General features: G+C 39.3%; 1 protein-coding gene across 17 annotated transcripts in view; it reads left to right on the top strand.

Annotated features, from left to right (window-relative positions):
* The window catches only part of EPB41L2 (erythrocyte membrane protein band 4.1 like 2), a 285,536-nt gene that overhangs the window by 258,748 nt on the left and 10,020 nt on the right, over positions 1 to 16,768 (top strand). For 9 of the 17 annotated variants that reach the window (XM_089777259.1, XM_075924166.2, XM_075924164.2 and 6 more), the window contains 6 exons: positions 2,820 to 2,873; positions 3,076 to 3,627; positions 5,425 to 5,547; positions 6,152 to 6,250; positions 8,331 to 8,411; positions 15,934 to 16,048. In XM_089777259.1, the coding sequence (XP_089633385.1) occupies positions 2,820 to 2,873; positions 3,076 to 3,627; positions 5,425 to 5,547; positions 6,152 to 6,250; positions 8,331 to 8,411; positions 15,934 to 16,041 (1,017 nt within the window). In that variant the 3' untranslated portion in view covers positions 16,042 to 16,048. Of the gene's footprint in view, positions 1 to 1,271; positions 1,440 to 2,819; positions 2,874 to 3,075; positions 3,628 to 5,424; positions 5,548 to 6,151; positions 6,251 to 8,330; positions 8,412 to 15,933; positions 16,049 to 16,768 lie in introns of all 17 variants that reach the window. The other 8 variants (XM_075924173.2, XM_075924170.2, XM_075924169.2 and 5 more) reach the window with 4 other exon arrangements.

Below are 16,768 nucleotides of genomic sequence, written 5' to 3'. Positions count from 1 at the left end.
CGAAAGAGAAACCGACGTCTAGATGTGGTTCTTTCAGGAAAAAAAAACTCTTTTCAAAATGAGGCAATTATGCAAATGAAGCATGGGATATTTAAATCTCCACTTCATTTGCACTTTCGATTTGACTCATTTACATCCCTCTTTCGATAGAGGGATGTAGTTTAGACATACCCTTATTGACTAATGGAGTAGTTGATGGAAATTCCATTAACTACTCAAGATTAATCAAAATTTAACATCTCTACTTCTAAGTTACACCAGGATAAAAATATTTATTTTGTTGTTTTTATATTATAAAACTTATAAAGTACAAACTCCCATTTTTAAAATGTAGCTTTTTGAAGGATATAACATCTTATATTTGGGGGAAAAACTGAAACAAATGAAAAATTCAGCTTTAAAAGCCGTGCATATATTGTAGTATTTTTTTCAAATATATTGTTTGCTTTGTATGTATCTAAGTAGAGACTCATAGTACTATGTAGCAAGAACTATAGCCATTTAATAAATATCCTTAATGCTTTAAATAAAGTATTTGGATAAATATGTGTTTGCCCAATAGATGGGAATGGCTCTAAATTTAGTAATGCTGAATTCTTGGTTAAAGACACATTTGATTGCTGATAAGGGATTTCTTTTTTAAAAACAGGCTTTTGAAGTTAAGCTGAATAAAATCTATTTACTGTATATTCAATTTAAAGCTGTGGTGCACACCATCAAAAGTGGAAATCTATACTTTTGCCTACCCCTCTGTTCAAGGTTATATGCACAAGAGGATACAGGGAAGGTATTCAGAATGAATTAAAAGATATATTTGTAATATTGAAAGAAATTTTCTAAAAGAAAACTGTAGTGTCATCTGACAGTTGGGGAAGGTTTTGTTAATCCTTCCTTTTTATGCATGCGTGCGCGGGCACACACATATTTGTGTGTGTATATAAGTACATATAAAAATACACACACACAATCTGAAATATGCAAGACAGTAATTGGAGTGGGGATATATCATATTTTAGCATAGCTAAATTTTGTCATTTCTTTGTTACACATCAGGTTGTTGTCATTAAAGCTTGCCATACTGTCACATATTTCCTTTTAAGGGGCATATTTAGTTTTTTCCTTAGATCTTGTAGAATTATTTCAGAAGTGAATCCGTTTCTATGTACTATTTGTTTTCTTTCTTGCCTAATCTCTCCTTTCTTTCTTTTGTAGGTCATTGTTGTGTCTTCTACTATTTTAATTCTTTGCTTTGCATTTTATAACTTGTCTAGAGCCTAGAAGAGGAAATAACATCAATTTTATTTAGTAAAGAGGGCTTTTCTACTAGCATGAAATCTACCTTCACTTCATCCTCCGCAAGGACAGCAGAGGGCACTGTTGTGAAAGATAATGTACCTTCTGAAATGCTTTCTGCCTCACCCTTCTTACAACTGCCTGAGGTGCTTATTTGCTTTTTTCCTCACCCTATAATGTCATTCCTACAGAAATGGGTATTCACTAACATCTCAGATAAATTTTGCATATATTTTCATCATCTAGTAATTAAACAAGATGCCCTATATGATGCTGTTTATCCCTAAGAAATTACATTCATGTATTATATTTTATATAACAAATAATAAATATAGAGGAGAAATAGATTAATCAGATATAAACTAGTTGAAATTTAATGTTAACATTCAGATATAGATCCACAAAAACAAAAATCCACATGAAGGTAATTTTTTTTTTCAATCCCAGTGTTTCAAAACCGTTCAGCAAATATTAACTTAGTTTAGGTTGAGGGAGTGTCACACAGTAAATTGAAGGCTTGATCCTCTGCTCTTAGCTTTCACAAAATATCTCTTGACTCTCATTTTTGATTCTCCAGGAATGCACGATCATACCCTATACATACTGCAGTTGGTAAACAAAACTGATTAAGTCACAGATGGTGTGCTGGTTTTAATGATATTTTTGCTTTTGTGCATTTGATCCTGAACATTGCTTTAATATATTTGTTTAATATTTATGGTTCTTTAAATCTGATAAAATTCCTTTGACATAGTATGACCATACATACATACTATCACAAATTGTTTTATTACGGTACAAACACTAATAGAATTTCTTTAATCTCACGTTTTGAACTATCCAAATGGGGTTTTTATAGGATCTTCTTGGCAATCTTGAACCATGGTTCCTTTGACATTCTCACATCAATATATTCTAAAAGTTCTCATTGTGGTATTCTATTAAATTGTGCAAAATGATTGAAAGGATCTACTAAATTTCTTAAAGCAACAGATTAAATAAAATACAGGCATCAAAACATTTAAAAATACAAGTTGTGTGTGTGAGTGAGAGAGAATAAACTGACATTAGAATAGTGTCTAAAGACTTTTTCCCCTTTTCATATACACAGTAAATTGTTTGCTGTTTAATAACTGATTTTAGCTGTTTTTAATAAATAATTAATTATCCTTCTAGGAAGTAGCATTGTCTGTTATTTATGCTTCTGTTCTGGATCTTTTGGCAAAGATCTTACATGATCCCAGTTGATGGTATCCAAAATGTTAAATAGATATTTTATAAATTAGATCAAAGAATTGCTTGTAGAAAATAAACAATTGTAAATTCTTCATAGATCTTGTATCAAACATAGTAATGCCCACAGAGTTTTTAAAACGCATACCCTTTTTATGCAGACAGTACTGTCTTCAATAGGTGTTATGCAGACACTCTTTCATTGTTTTGTCTATGATGTGTTAAATGTTTGTTTCATCTGGTATTGAAAAGGCTTATTGATTTGTGTCCTCTGGTTGCTTTTTGTTTCACAGAAACTTGCTTCCAGAGCAGAAGGGCTTTGCGCTGGACCCAGCAATGCTGATAAGGTTCTACTGATTTTTCCGTAGTTAACTCTGGTTTCACATTTCTCATCCACCTTCATTCTTTCTTTCCTTTTTTCAGTTAACCATCACAGTCCCCTTTGTTTTCTACATGAAATGAACCAGCCATCAGTTCATCTTGTTTTCATCATTTTGATTTATTCATATGCTGTACTTTTGTTTTTCCTCATCCGTGTTTTTTGTGCAGAGTTCACATGAGACTCTGAACGTAGTGGAGGAGAAGAAGCAGGCTGAGGTTGGGATAGAAGAGACAGTAGTCATAGAGGAACTCAACAGAGGGAAAATGCAAGCTGTCACTGATGCTGGGGAGACCCGTAAGGTGGAACATCTGTCAAAAAAAGACTCTTCTTCATTGTCATCTGATAGCAGCAGCAGTAGTGAGAGTGAGGATGAAGTGGTGGGAGAGTATCAGCCACACTACAGGGTGGCTAAGGACACTATAAGGGAAGAACAAGAAGAAAACGAAGATGCCAAAGGAAAGGAGGAGCGTGCAACAAAAACAATACAAAGTGAGGAAACTGTTCAAGAAGGCAGTAAAATAAAAGTAACAGTAGAGCACAACCAAATTACAGCAAAAGCTTTGGCCCAGGAAAATGCAGTTGCCATAAAAGTTGGAGAGAAGAATGTAATGGAAGAGGAGAAACAAGACCTGAGAGCAGAAGATGAACAGCTCAGAATAAACGGAGATGTGTCTCATGTTGATATTGATGTTGTGCCAGAAATAATTTGTTGTTCTGAGGTAAATGGTAGCACAGCTTGAGAACTAGAGTATATAGATATGTTATGTTATGGGGTGGAAATATACCCACCTTTCTTCTTCTCCTGTTATCCCAGCTCTTCAGTATTCACCAAGATTCAAATATTATGGAAGGGGGAAACCACTGATATGCAGTGAAACTGCCTACTCCAGTCATGGTTTCTGTTTTTTTTTGCTGGAATGAATAGGAATTTCCTAGTAAAGCAAACCTTCCTATGACTGTACCATCTCCTTTTTTTCCTTGTTACAATTTATTTTTACTTTTTGTTGAATGTTTTTAATGTTTTCAAGTCTTGTCTTGTCTGTTTTGTTGGTTGCTTATGACACACACCCTTTACTTATAAGTGTAGCTGGAAAGTTATGTATGTTACATTTGCTAAAAGCAATTTGTCACAGCATTTTCAGTTTTTTCTTACTATTCAGACTTTTCTTCCTCTAATTTTTTTTTCAATGAAAACACTTCCTGGAACTGCTATTGATACAATTTGCTAAGAGTAGTAAGAGCACCTACAGTTAGGGCAGGGTAAGCAGTAAAGGGATAATACACCTATCATAGCTGTATAGCAGCTTCCTCTATTACTAGATAACTATAGAAGCTTGAATTGGCTCCACAAGGAATCATGTCCATCTGTTTTAGTATAGAAACAGGTTTAATGTGATTAATAATTAGATGGATTTTTGAAGGAAGAAGAATAAAACGGAGTGTAAATGATCTTGTACCTCTGTGAAACTTTGCCACTGGGGAATTCTTTTCTTGGTGTCACCCTTCAATCATGTATGGCAGGTTTTCCTCATTGTATTGAGTCCCAGTTGAAGACCAGTTCAGAAATTGTTCTAAAGAGGCCCCATACCTCTCATCTAAGTAAAGAGCTCTTGCAACTCACAATGAGAGTAAATTGGCTTCTCCAAGGTTATATTGGTCTCTACGCTCCCTTTCTAAGAATATAAACAAAATATTTAGTGGGAAAGATATTTAATGAGATTTCCAGAAGCACCTAGGCATCTAACTCCCATTTATTTAAATGAAATGAATGAGAGTTAGGTATTTAGGTTCCTTTGTAAATCTCACTAGATCTGCCCCTTTCGGCACCTTGTATTCCTTTAAAAATCTGGTCCAACAGACACGTCATAGTTTCTACTGACTTGCAAGTTCTAGTTTGTTGTTGCTCTTTGATTTCTAAGCAGAGAACAACACTGACAAAATATCCACTACAACAAGAATTAAAATGGCTTTTAACAGTTTTGTTTTCAGAGGAAAACAGTTGGTACTCTAGCCTAGACATGAAGCTAAGCTATTAAAATCTATAGACAGTAGTTTTCTCTATTCCAGAAGTTGTTTACATTAAAAAAATAAATTAAATTAAATTTTAGAATTGCTGAGAAAATATTGCAAGTTTTTATCCACTGTTAGGGATATGTGCCAAATATTGTAGTAACTTCATTCTCCATTTTAAATGCAAGGCTTATTTTATGTAACCCTGGCAACTTTTATTTGATGGAAGAAACTGTAGCTGAACTAAGATTCTCCCACTAATAGTTCTTCACACATTTTAAACACATCTGAAGTATTGTTGAAGTGATAATCACTTATTAAAGGGCTAGTATGATATTTGTTTTATCTTTGTATTTATTTTTCTCACAGTGGTTTGTGTGGGAGGCATTCTTAATATTTATTCTGTCACTACAATCTTCTATTTTTGTTCTATTCCACCTTAGCCCACTATGCAAATTTTTGTCATATGTCCTTGGATTGATTGTATCCTGTGTCTTCTACTACAGCCTCCAGTAGTAAAAACAGAAATGGTGACCATTTCAGATGCCACACAGAGAACAGAAATCTCCACCAAAGAAGTCCCCATTGTTCAAACGGAGACTAAAACCATCACATATGAATCTCCACAGGTAAAGGAAAGATGTGATTTGAAATATTACTTATAATGCTGTTTACAGGTTGGCCTTTATAATCAACTCCAAATTCAGGAGATATGATAATATGGTAATGGTTTTTTACAAATCAAAACTTCCCTATAGTGGCATTTATTATTTTGTTGATGTGAAACAATTTAAAAATGACTCTAAGTGGCTAAAATAGCAAGTATCATTCTAACGTTGAAAGTTGATCTGGTTGTCTAAAATGTATGCATTTAAAGATCTGACTTAACTCACCTCTGAGCTTGCAAAAGGGAGGAATAACTTTGATTATAATTTTGTCCACAAGGAATGTGGACATCATGTTAAAATGTTTGATGCAATTCAGCAAACCAAGTAGCTTTTATGCTAGAGTAGTGTTTCATGTATCTAATGTGTTTGTCTTCATGTGGTCATTCTGTTTGCCAACAAATCCATGCAAGCACATAGGTAACAGAACATAGACATATTTGAGCTAAAGCAGAATTATGTAGGTATTAGTAGTGAAGGTTGCATTAACTATCATCTGTTAACACACAAGTTTTTAATCCCTGGGCATGAAAATGAAACTTATTTTTCTTCTCCCAACTGTCTTCAGTTCGATGGCAGCGCAGGTGGTGATGCTGGTGTGCTGTTGAGTGCGCAGACTATCACGTCTGAATCAGTTTCTACAACTACAACCACACACATCACTAAGGTAAAACTGACAACTTCTCTGAGGGTTAAAAAATGACCCTTGTCAAGAGGTACATTGGTTCTTTCAAAACATTGCTCCTCACAGAACATTGAATAAATATTTAAAATAGTCCATGCCATGCCCAGTTCTGTGCTTAAATTGACTTCCCTAAACCAAATTTTAATGCAGCATCACAGATGAAATCAGGAGGAAGAGCTGGGGAAGAGATATCAGAGTTTGCAGTATGTGCTGCTGCTTTTTTTTTCTGGCATTTTTGGATTTTTGGCATGTTCCTTGGCACCCAGCCTTTTCTGTCTCTGTTCATCTCACTTCTTGATGATCTTTGATGGGGATTCTGCCAGGGGAAGGGGTAATTAATGTGAATGAGTTTTGACTCCCCAGAAATGGAGTTAGCTCCAGGGATAGATATGCTGAAACAACTTGTCTTCTGGCTTCGTTCCTCTTTACTCATTCTGTCTTGGGACTGCATTGATCAATTTGGGTTAAGTTTCTGAGTACATTCTGTTACTGGGGGCCTTGGATTACTTTAGCATTCAGAGACAGTCAAGAAGCTCATAGCACGAAGTTGGATCTTTTTCCATTTCTGTCCTATGTGTCACTTTGTCTCCTCCTTCCAGTTGACAAGTGTGTTTATTTCTATTCACTGTTCAGGAAAAATGTATTTGTTTTAAAAGCGTTACTGAATTCTGACAACCATATAATGCAGTTCTAGAAGGGAAAACTCAGGAAGGACTCCAGTTTATGATGAAACATTCTATTTGAAGACAAGAATCTTGATTATATTGAATAGTAATTAGTACTCACAGAATTAAGTTCCTAATGGAATAACCTAAAGAGAATAAATGTAATCAAAGTGCAAGTCAGGAGCAAAGGGCATTTGGAAATTGTCCTGTGAAAGTCACCAAAAGTAAACGCCGAACTCTGTATTTAAGTGTTTCATTAGAAAGCTTCTCATTGGCGAACAGCTCCTGCTGCTGTTAGAATTCTTCAGCACCATCAGAGGCTTGAAAAAGACTTTGTATAATAAAATGCCACATCTGGTCCAACAGGAGAATTCATTCTCTTATCAGATGTACACATGGAGCCAGAAAACTTGTTGGAGAACATTATCTCACTGAAAGAAGCCATATTTTGAAAATTAAATTAGATGATACTTTGTCATCAGGTGGTCAAAGAGATGTATGGAATAGATATCTGATAGGAAATTTGCTATATCACCATTATTAACAGCCTCTATATAAGTACAACCACTATATTTGTGGCCCTAGTTCCAAATAGTCTGATCACCTTCTGGCTCAGATTTTTCTACCCAGAATTTTTCATTCATCTATTTGAAATACAGAAACTGCCAAGAGGATTTAAATCTTCCTCTGGAATCCTTAAAGGACTCACAGTATCTAGGATATCTTATACCTCATTTATCTTGATTAATGCAAAATAAATTATCTTAAAATTTTGTACCTCCAATCTCAATATTATTCTTGATTGCTGTATGGAAATCCTTTCGTAACAGTCATAAAAAAACAATCAATCAGTTTATAATATTCTCACAGGAATAAATTAATCTAATCTCTAGCTAAATAATGATAAAAATTACAATACAGTTTTATCATCTGTAGTATCTTCCATACAAACTATTTGTGGAGACAAAAATGAAGCAATCATCGGACATTTGAAATTATATGGTTAATTGATGAGGCAGAAAGATGCACAAAAGTCAGAACTGTAAAAGAACCATGCACCAATAGTGGTGGGATTGTGTGGAAAAGTGACAAAGAAGACTTAGAACCCTGATCTATCAACCCCATTTCCATATCTAACTGAATGTGATCTCTGATATATCTTAGGGTCTTCTCTGTGGGTTCATCTTTTAGGGCAACTTCCTCTTGGACACCACTGCTATACAGTTAGCCATAAACAGGATGTAGCACCAAGAATCTGTAACTAACTGCTGTTCTTTCACACCAATTCTCCATTCCCACAGTGCACTGGAGAGTAATAGATGTGTTTTGTGATCCTCCCTCTTTAATTATATGGAATCATTTTAAAGATGAATGTCTTTGTTTTTTGCCATCTGTAGACAGTAAAAGGTGGAGTATCAGAAACAAGGATTGAGAAGCGCATTGTCATCACTGGAGATGCAGATATTGACCATGACCAGGTGAGTACATATGCATGTCCCTTTTACAGTATGCCATCCATGGTCCACTGAGATCTATGAAATTCAAAGAGGGAAGTGTGGAAGAAAACAGGCCTTCACTCTGCGTTTGTAAGCAACAAGTAGTCAGAGACAATTTATTCGATCAATATTGCAAGGGAAGAAGCTGCTGCTAGGCAGATCATCAAATACAAAACAATTAGAAGCCAATATATATACTGTCTGTTTATATATAATATCAATAAACAGTTCCCTTCAGATGCCACCTTATCTCAAGGTCTTCACTAGAGTCAGCATTCTACCCTTATTTCAAGCACAAGAGAGACAAGAGGCAAAAACAGCGTCTCCACAATACTCTGTGTTGTCAGGTCTCAGAGTTAGCATGAGTTAGGCTAACCAAAAGGTCAAAATGGCTACATAAAAATCCCTTGGCTTCCACAGAAGAGATCAGCAGAATTCATAGGAGCTGATAGATATTGAGAGAGCCAATTCCATCAATCAATTGTGGTATAATCGGTTTCCAGGATAGTCTTCTTAGTCTTCTGTGTGATGATGCAAGTTTAGATGAATATTAGGCCACCAATATCTTTCCTTTCATATCAAGAAAACCAACATTTCATAGTGTTTTCATGTATATGAGCAATAAATTAAGCACAGAATTGAACTGTGAATCCCTTTGGAATCTTGCACAGATAAATTAATCTTTATTAGTGCTAGATATCCAAGACCAAGCACATCTTTTTCATGCTCATGTGAGAGAGGCCTTATAATATTGTTTCACCTAAAGACTTTGAAAAGTGGAGAACTGAAAATCATAAGAACGCATTTATTTGTCCCTTGGGATCACAATTGCTCAGATTATTTGCATAACTTTACATTTAAGAGCCAATGATGACAGAGTTGAAACAAAAAATAATTAACTATCGCCGAGTTATTTAGGCAAGAAAGTCTGCACTTTACATTGTTTCAAGGGAGCCGGTTTCTAAGTTGATGGTAGGTATACAAATCAGCAAGTAGGGATTTAATTTTCACTTCTTAATTGTCATGTACTGAGGGCTTCAAGTAAATTTAATTTCAGATTTTGATGTGTCTGTACTAAGTGGCTCATGACAAATTCAATCTCTCCTTGAAGCTTGTAATTAAATGCCAGAGCTGTTTAGCATTAGACATGGGTTATGTCTACTCTGAAATGTATTTAATACATTTGGGACATCAGAAAAGGTTGGACAATACCTTTGCTTTAGTAAAACTCCATTTATTCCTCCACTCTGCTCCATGTCCTCCTCTCACACTGAAATAAATCTTATGAAGCAGAAAAATAAGTTGTAAGTATTGACTACACAGTACATTTTTGTACCAAAGTTCACCATGGTGTTTCGCTTATGACGTATTAGAAGATTTACATAGCGTTGTTCAGGTCTTTTAACTCAAATAGGACTTTTACTTTTCTTCATTTAAACCATTGTTCTGGGATGGGACAGTGAGAGGTTCAGTATGCAGGTTGCCTCAGAGAGAGAAGACAACCCCAGCCCTGACTCACCACAGCAGGTTGTGGCCAGGTGAGAAGCACCTCTCAATGGCAGCGGGCAAAGGTGGAGGAGAGGTGCATGTCACCCAGCTGAGGGACATACAGACACATAGTCAAACTATCTGAAATATATAGTAGATGGTTGTCCCTTTCCCCTGTCCCCTTAGGCCCAATGAGTTTATAGTTGTTCTAGCCTCCATCTCTGACCCATTGCTGCCTCCCTGTGGTCATTCTACAGTATAACTCTCCCTCCTACTGGCCTTACTTTCCATTTTATAAGAAATAATTGAATTCCAGACACATTTCATTATCCTGGCACAACCAAACCCTTACCTTGCTTTAAGTTTTGATAAGAGGAAGCTGCATATGGACACAGACAGACACACATTTCTAAAAGATTCCTCTACCATTGACTCTGTAATGCATCTATGAAGTTCATAATACCGACAGACTATATCATGGAGAGTGAGTCCTTCTTGACTGTTGGCACTGAACATCATTATTAAGAAGAATGAGCGAGTTGTGTCCTTAACATTGGGGAATCAGCTGAGAGATTCAACCTGAGTGATTAGACTTCAAGGTTCTACCAAAGTGAGGTGTAGGAAGCCAGAGGCAGTGGTTCTCAACAAGGGTATACCCTGAGGATACACAGAGGTCTTCCAGGCATACATCAACTCACGTAGCTATTTGCCTAATTATACAACAGGCTACTTTAAAAATCCCTAGCAAAGTCAGTACAAATTAACATTTCATACAATTACTTCTTTATACTGCTCTATATACTATAAACTGAAATGTAAGTACAATATTTATAGTCCACTTGATTTTATAATTCTATGAAAGTATGGAAAAGTAAACAATTTTTCAGTAACAGTGTGCTATGGTACTTGTATTTTTATGTCTGATTTTGTAAGCAAGTAATTTTAAGTGAGCTAAAACTTGGAGTATGCAAGAAAAATCAGACTTCTGAAAGGAGCACAGTAATCTGGAAAGGTTGAGAGCCACTATCTTAAGAGGTACATCTAAGATGGACTAAAGGGATCTAAAGTGTAGTTTCCCTGTAGCCATGACAATTATCTAAACAGACTAGGCCCTTAGAAACTACTTCATAGTGCTGCTTAAATGCAAACTAGTAGTAAATTTGTCAGGCTTAAGAAAGCACCAAACTGTACTAATGTTTCTTAAATCTATCATATGTTTTCTTAATAAGACTCCACACTCTTTGTCCTTAATCAGTACATCTTCTTTCTAATCTTGGCATTCTTTCTTAGTCCTCCGGTCTCCCTTCACAGCTCTATTTATTTCCTCTCCCTATCACTCTATTGTAGGGCTGGGCAAGATGCGGCCTGGGGACCAGATCCGGCCCACCTAACACTTCGATCTGGCTTGCTGACTGCATCTGGCTGCTTTCTATTTATACCCTGCTGCTCGTGCCACCAAATTTCCAGGTGGTGGCTCGGGCAGCAGGATCCTCTTTAAATGGTTCCTGACTCATGGTCGCGGCGCTACTCCAGCAGAGCCTGGAACCGTGAGCCTTTACATAACCGCAGTAACCCTGGGTGTCTGCCAGGCACGTGGTAGCGGTGGGGCAGGAAGCTGTGAGCCCTTTGCTGTTTTTTTTTTTTTTTAAATTCAAAGCCTCCAGCCCCAGACAACTCTGAGTGGAAGGCTAGTCCCCAGCCTCGCCCCTTCTGCACCAGGCTCTGCCTTTTCTGGAGCTGGCCTGTGACGATATACCAAAATTCATTAAGTGGCCTCCCTGCGAAAAATATTACCCACCTCTGCCCCATTGGTTCAAGAAATGACACTCTTCAACCCCCTGTACTCCAAGCTAAGATGCTTATTTTGCTTCAATCTGTATTTTTTTTAAGGTTCAGGACAGGCTGGTTAGTCATTAAAACTGTACAGGCAGTCCCCGGGATACGTCAATCCGACTTACGTCGGATCCCTACTTATGAACAGGGTGAGGCAACCCTGCACTAGCTGCGCCCTTCCCCCCCCCCCCCAGCAGACCGCCGAGACGCGCCGCGGTCCCGCCGCCCGCGTCCTCTGCGGCGAAAAAAGCTGCTCTGCATCTTCCTGGACTGCTGGGGGGTCGCCCCCTGCACCTCCAGAGGTGGCAACAGTGGGGGAGGCACCCCGTACTAGCTGTGCTCCCCCTCCCCCCAGCAGACAAGGGAGACGCGGAGCGGCTTTTCTCGCTGCGGGACCACCGAGACGCGCCCCCTGACAGGCGGTTCAGCCGGCGCTGCCCCGAGCGCCGCAGGGGAAGCGCGCGCCGCGGGAGGCGGCAACAGTGGGGGAGGCACCCCGCCCCGCCAGCTTTGGGTCCATTGGCCCCGCGGACGCCCCTGGGCAACTCCAACACCTCCCGCTGTCAGCTGGAAGGAGGATCTTGAGAATAAAGGACTGAGGGAAGTGAGGTGTGGGAGAATAAAACTGAGCTCTGGAGAAATGTTTGGCTAGCGTTTCCCCTACAATATGTACCAGTTCCGACTTACATACAAATTCAGCTTAAGAACAAACCTACAGTCCCTATCTTGTACGTAACCCGGGGACTGCCTGTACATGGATTTATCACTGTTATGAAACACTAGCTCCAGCTCTCTCTCCTAGCAGTGTTATTTTTAAATAGCTTATTTCGAAATAATATGTCTACACATAAAATACATTTTGAAATAGCATTTTGCTATTTTGAAGTAGCACGTCCAGACTGAGTGGACTCTGAATCACATTTAAGGCAGGCCAGAACCAGTTCCAGCAGGGCACCAGGTCAGGACTTACTGTGTGGGGCTGCTGCCTGAGGCTATCTGAGGTCTATGATTAAAGGGACACTCCCTCCCCCTCCCCCTCGGACAGCCAGTTCTCAGGTTTCCCTGCTTGCTTGCCTATCTCGATGAGGGACAGCAAAGCATTTTGTCTCTGCATGCTCAGGTTGCCCTCACTCGGGACACCACAGCACTCTGCAACATGGAGCCAGAGCTGCTCCTGGGCACTCTGGTGCTTCTCTTGGATACATTGCTGCAAGCCTGCCTGCACTTTCTGCAAGTTGCCATCCAGGAGGTCCATTGGGGGGCTGTCGGTATCCAGGAGGCCCTGCGGGAGAGCTTCCACCCTGAGGAACACTAAGAGCCTCCCTGGTCTGCCCCACTGGGGGCTTGTGCCTCATTCCTCCCTCACATCCTTCCACTTACCCTTCCCTAACCCCCCCTTTCTTATGTCAAATAAAATACACGTATTTTCATGAACACAAACTCTCTTTATTTAACAAAACTGGTGGAGGGGGGTGAGGGAATGAAACTCTGGTGAGACTGGGGAAAGAAGGTGGGAGAGAGGAGAAGGAGGAGGGGGGAACCTAGGAGGAGGGAACTGGAAGGGGGAAGCAAGGGGAAGAAAGGGGAGGGGAAGCTCAGGGTTGGGAGTCTCACCGGACCAACTTGATTGTCATGCGAACCTGCTCCTGGGTTCACATGTGGCCTTTGGTGGCCAGGCTATCCTGCCGTAGACAGCCTCATTCCTCTGTCTAGTACAGTGATCATGGAAGTTGGGGGCATCCCCCCCCCAAACCTGAATAAGATCCATGATCTCCACCCTGGACCAGAAAGGCACCTGCCTTCTCTGGACCCTGGAAGGCTCCTGGGAGCTGGCAGACCACTCCTGGGGAGCAGTGGAGGGTTGGCTGCCAGTGGCTTGCTGGCTCATGTTTTGGGGCCACTGGGTCAGGGGCAGTGACTGCTGGCTCTGGGCTGGCAGGCTTGGACCTGGCACAGGCACTGTAGCCAGATCTACCCCTTTAAGGGCTCCGGGAATGGGGGGGAGGGAGAGAAGTGTTCTTGGTTGAGGCTGGAGTAGCCACCAGAGCACCCTAGGAAGTCTGGAGGCCCCCTATTAGTCTACACAGAACTTATCTCGAAATAGCTATTTCAAATTTGGCGTTATTCCTCGTAGAATATTTGCCAAATTCGAAATAAGCACTCTGCTATTTCAAATTTATTTTGAAATAGTGGCTCAGCTGTGTAGATGCTAGGAAAGTTATTTCAAAATGAGGGCCGTTATTTCAAAATAACTTTGCTGTGTAGACATACCTCTTTGGCATTTTTCATTGTGTTCACACACTGCAGCTTCACAGCAACACAGCTCACTAAGTTAGGACGTTGCTACCCAAGATTTTTGACTGAAATCCCATGTGGCCTGTAGAATCCAAAAACTCTGCAGTCCCTTCTGGTATATTTGAATTGTCCTTTTATCTAATGGTTTTGGACTTCCCAAGATGAAAGTGAAGGCCATTAAATGATGGCAAATAAAGCAATAATCACTAATGAATCTAAGCAATTAGATCCCAAATGAGACACACTAATTTTAGAAATTTCACCACTGAAAATACTATTTTTTCACAAAGAAGCTAGTACAGGAGTTTATCCTCTGTTCTCAGTAGTCTTTATACCCCGCAAAATCCTACCATAAATTTTGGGAGCAGGGAAATTACGTGTAATAAAACTCACACATTGTGCAGTCTGTTAGGCAAACCGTAAGTCTGCAGCAGGTCAAAAGATTATAGTCTCCTTCATTTCCTTATTTTACTGCTCTCAATTTTTACTGTCCTCAGAATCATGAAATCATTTCATGATCACTTTCACCCAAGCTCCAGATTCAGAATTCCTCCCAGTTAGTCAAAATCAAAATCTAAAATGACTGCTCCATTAGTTATTTTCTCCGCCTTCAGAAACAAGAAGTTGTCCCTATCACATTCAAGGAACTTATTGGACATTTTATGTTTTTCCGTATTTCATTCCAACAGCTTTTGGGGTAATTGAAATTCCCCATTACCACCAGATCTTGTGTGTTGGATATTTCTGTTCTAGAAGTGCCTCATCTACTGCCTACTCCTGATATGATGGTGTATAAACATAAGAACATAAGAACGGCCGTACTGGGTCAGACCAAAGGTCCATCTAGCCCAGTATCCTGTCTGCCGACAGTGGCCAGCACCAGGTGCCCCAAAGAGGGTGGACCGAAGACAATGATCAAGCGATTTGTCTCCTGCCATCCCTCTCCAGCCTCTGACAAACAGAGGCCAGGGACACCAATTCTATCCCCTGGCTAATAGCCTTTTATGGACCTAACCTCCAGGAAATTATCTAGCTTCTCTTTAAACTCTGTTATAGTCCTAGCCTTCACAACCTCCTCTGGCAAGGAGTTCCACAGGTTGACTACACGCTGTGTGAAGAAGAACTTTCTTTTATTAGTTTTAAACCTGCTACCCATTAATTTCATTTGGTGACCTCTAGTTCTTCTATTATGGGAACTAATAAATAACTTTTCTTTATCTGCCCTCTCCACACCACTCATGATTTTATATACCTCTATCATATCCCCCCTCAGTCTCCTCTTTTCTAAACTGAAAAGTCCCAATCACTTTTACCTCTCCTCATATGGGACCCGTTCCAAACACCTAATCATTTTAGTTGCCCTTTTCTGAACCCTTTCCAAGGCGAAAATATCTTTTTTGAGGTGAGGAGACCACATCTGTACACAGTACTCAAGATGTGGATGTACCATAGTTTTATACAGAGGCAGTAAGATATTCTGTGTCTTATTTTCTATCCCTTTCTTAATAATTCCTAGCATCCTAGACCTCTACCATGATGTTGCTTCTGATTTTCCCCTTTTATCATCTTCAGTGTGGGGGAAGGACTTAGATGAATTCTCAAGGTCTCTTACAGCCTTACACTGGTATGATTCACTGAACCAGCATATAAATCTGTTGTACATGGATGGAAGGTATTTTTTATATAGTTTCCAGAATTGGATGAAAAAGGAGGGATCTGGGGTTCCTCTTCAGTTTCCTTTCCTGAGTCCCTTTAGGCCCAGCTGCTTTAGTCCTGTACAATTATGATTATATGGTATCATAATATGTTATCATTAGCTCACCGCTCCAGTGCAGTTTTTAATTTCACTCTGCCATTGTTCAACTAAATCTTTCCGATGTGTTTTTAGGCATTGGCACAGGCAATCAAAGAAGCCAAAGAGCAGCACCCTGACATGTCTGTCACAAGAGTAGTGGTGCATAAAGAAACGGAACTTGCTGAGGAAGGAGAGGAGTAAGATCAAGGTAAGAAAGCGTGCAACATCAAGCAAAATAGGACAAGTAGGCCTGAGCCATAAGGCCATCTTTATTGGTCTTTATTCCTAACAACTGTCCTTAAAACACCTTACCGTTTGAAAAGTTGACTCATCTTTTTTTAGTACACACATACTTGAGTTTTGCAGTAGAAGCTTTTAAAAAAGCATACACTTACCTATAATGTGTATCCCTGAAAACTGGAGCCATAGAATAGTAATTTATAATTCCAACTATATCGTGCGGTTTTATCTAAAGTCCAACATGACAATCATTTTTAGTTTTAATTTCAAGTATCCTATAAAAATGGACACCAGTTTTGTCATAAAGTCCTGTTATGGCATTTGCTTTACCATACCATCATGTTACCTAACTATACTGCTGGCAACACAACTCAGGCAGAGTCTATGAAATACAAGGTGTACTCCCTACTCACCTGTCCATGTGTACTCTTATCATACTTGCCTTATGGTTAGGGTTCCATTGTTTTGAATAGTTATTGTACTGGTCTGGAGACTGTACAGCCCTGTAGTGGTGAAGGGATTCTACTCTGACTGCATCAGATTCATTAGCAGAGATTATTTTACCATCTCAACCTTTTGAAATGCTTAACTCCCACCCCACCACAATCCCTCTGGGAAATAAATAAATGGTTTTGTAGCCTGGTCAAATCTTGCACCTCAATACATGTGTTTAGAATTGCAAAATGCA

Source organism: Pelodiscus sinensis, chromosome 3 (assembly GCF_052426305.1).
Source record: "Pelodiscus sinensis isolate ZL-2025 chromosome 3, ASM5242630v1, whole genome shotgun sequence".
NCBI lineage: Eukaryota > Metazoa > Chordata > Testudines > Trionychidae > Pelodiscus > Pelodiscus sinensis.
This window is presented reverse-complemented; position numbering and strand designations above follow the sequence as displayed.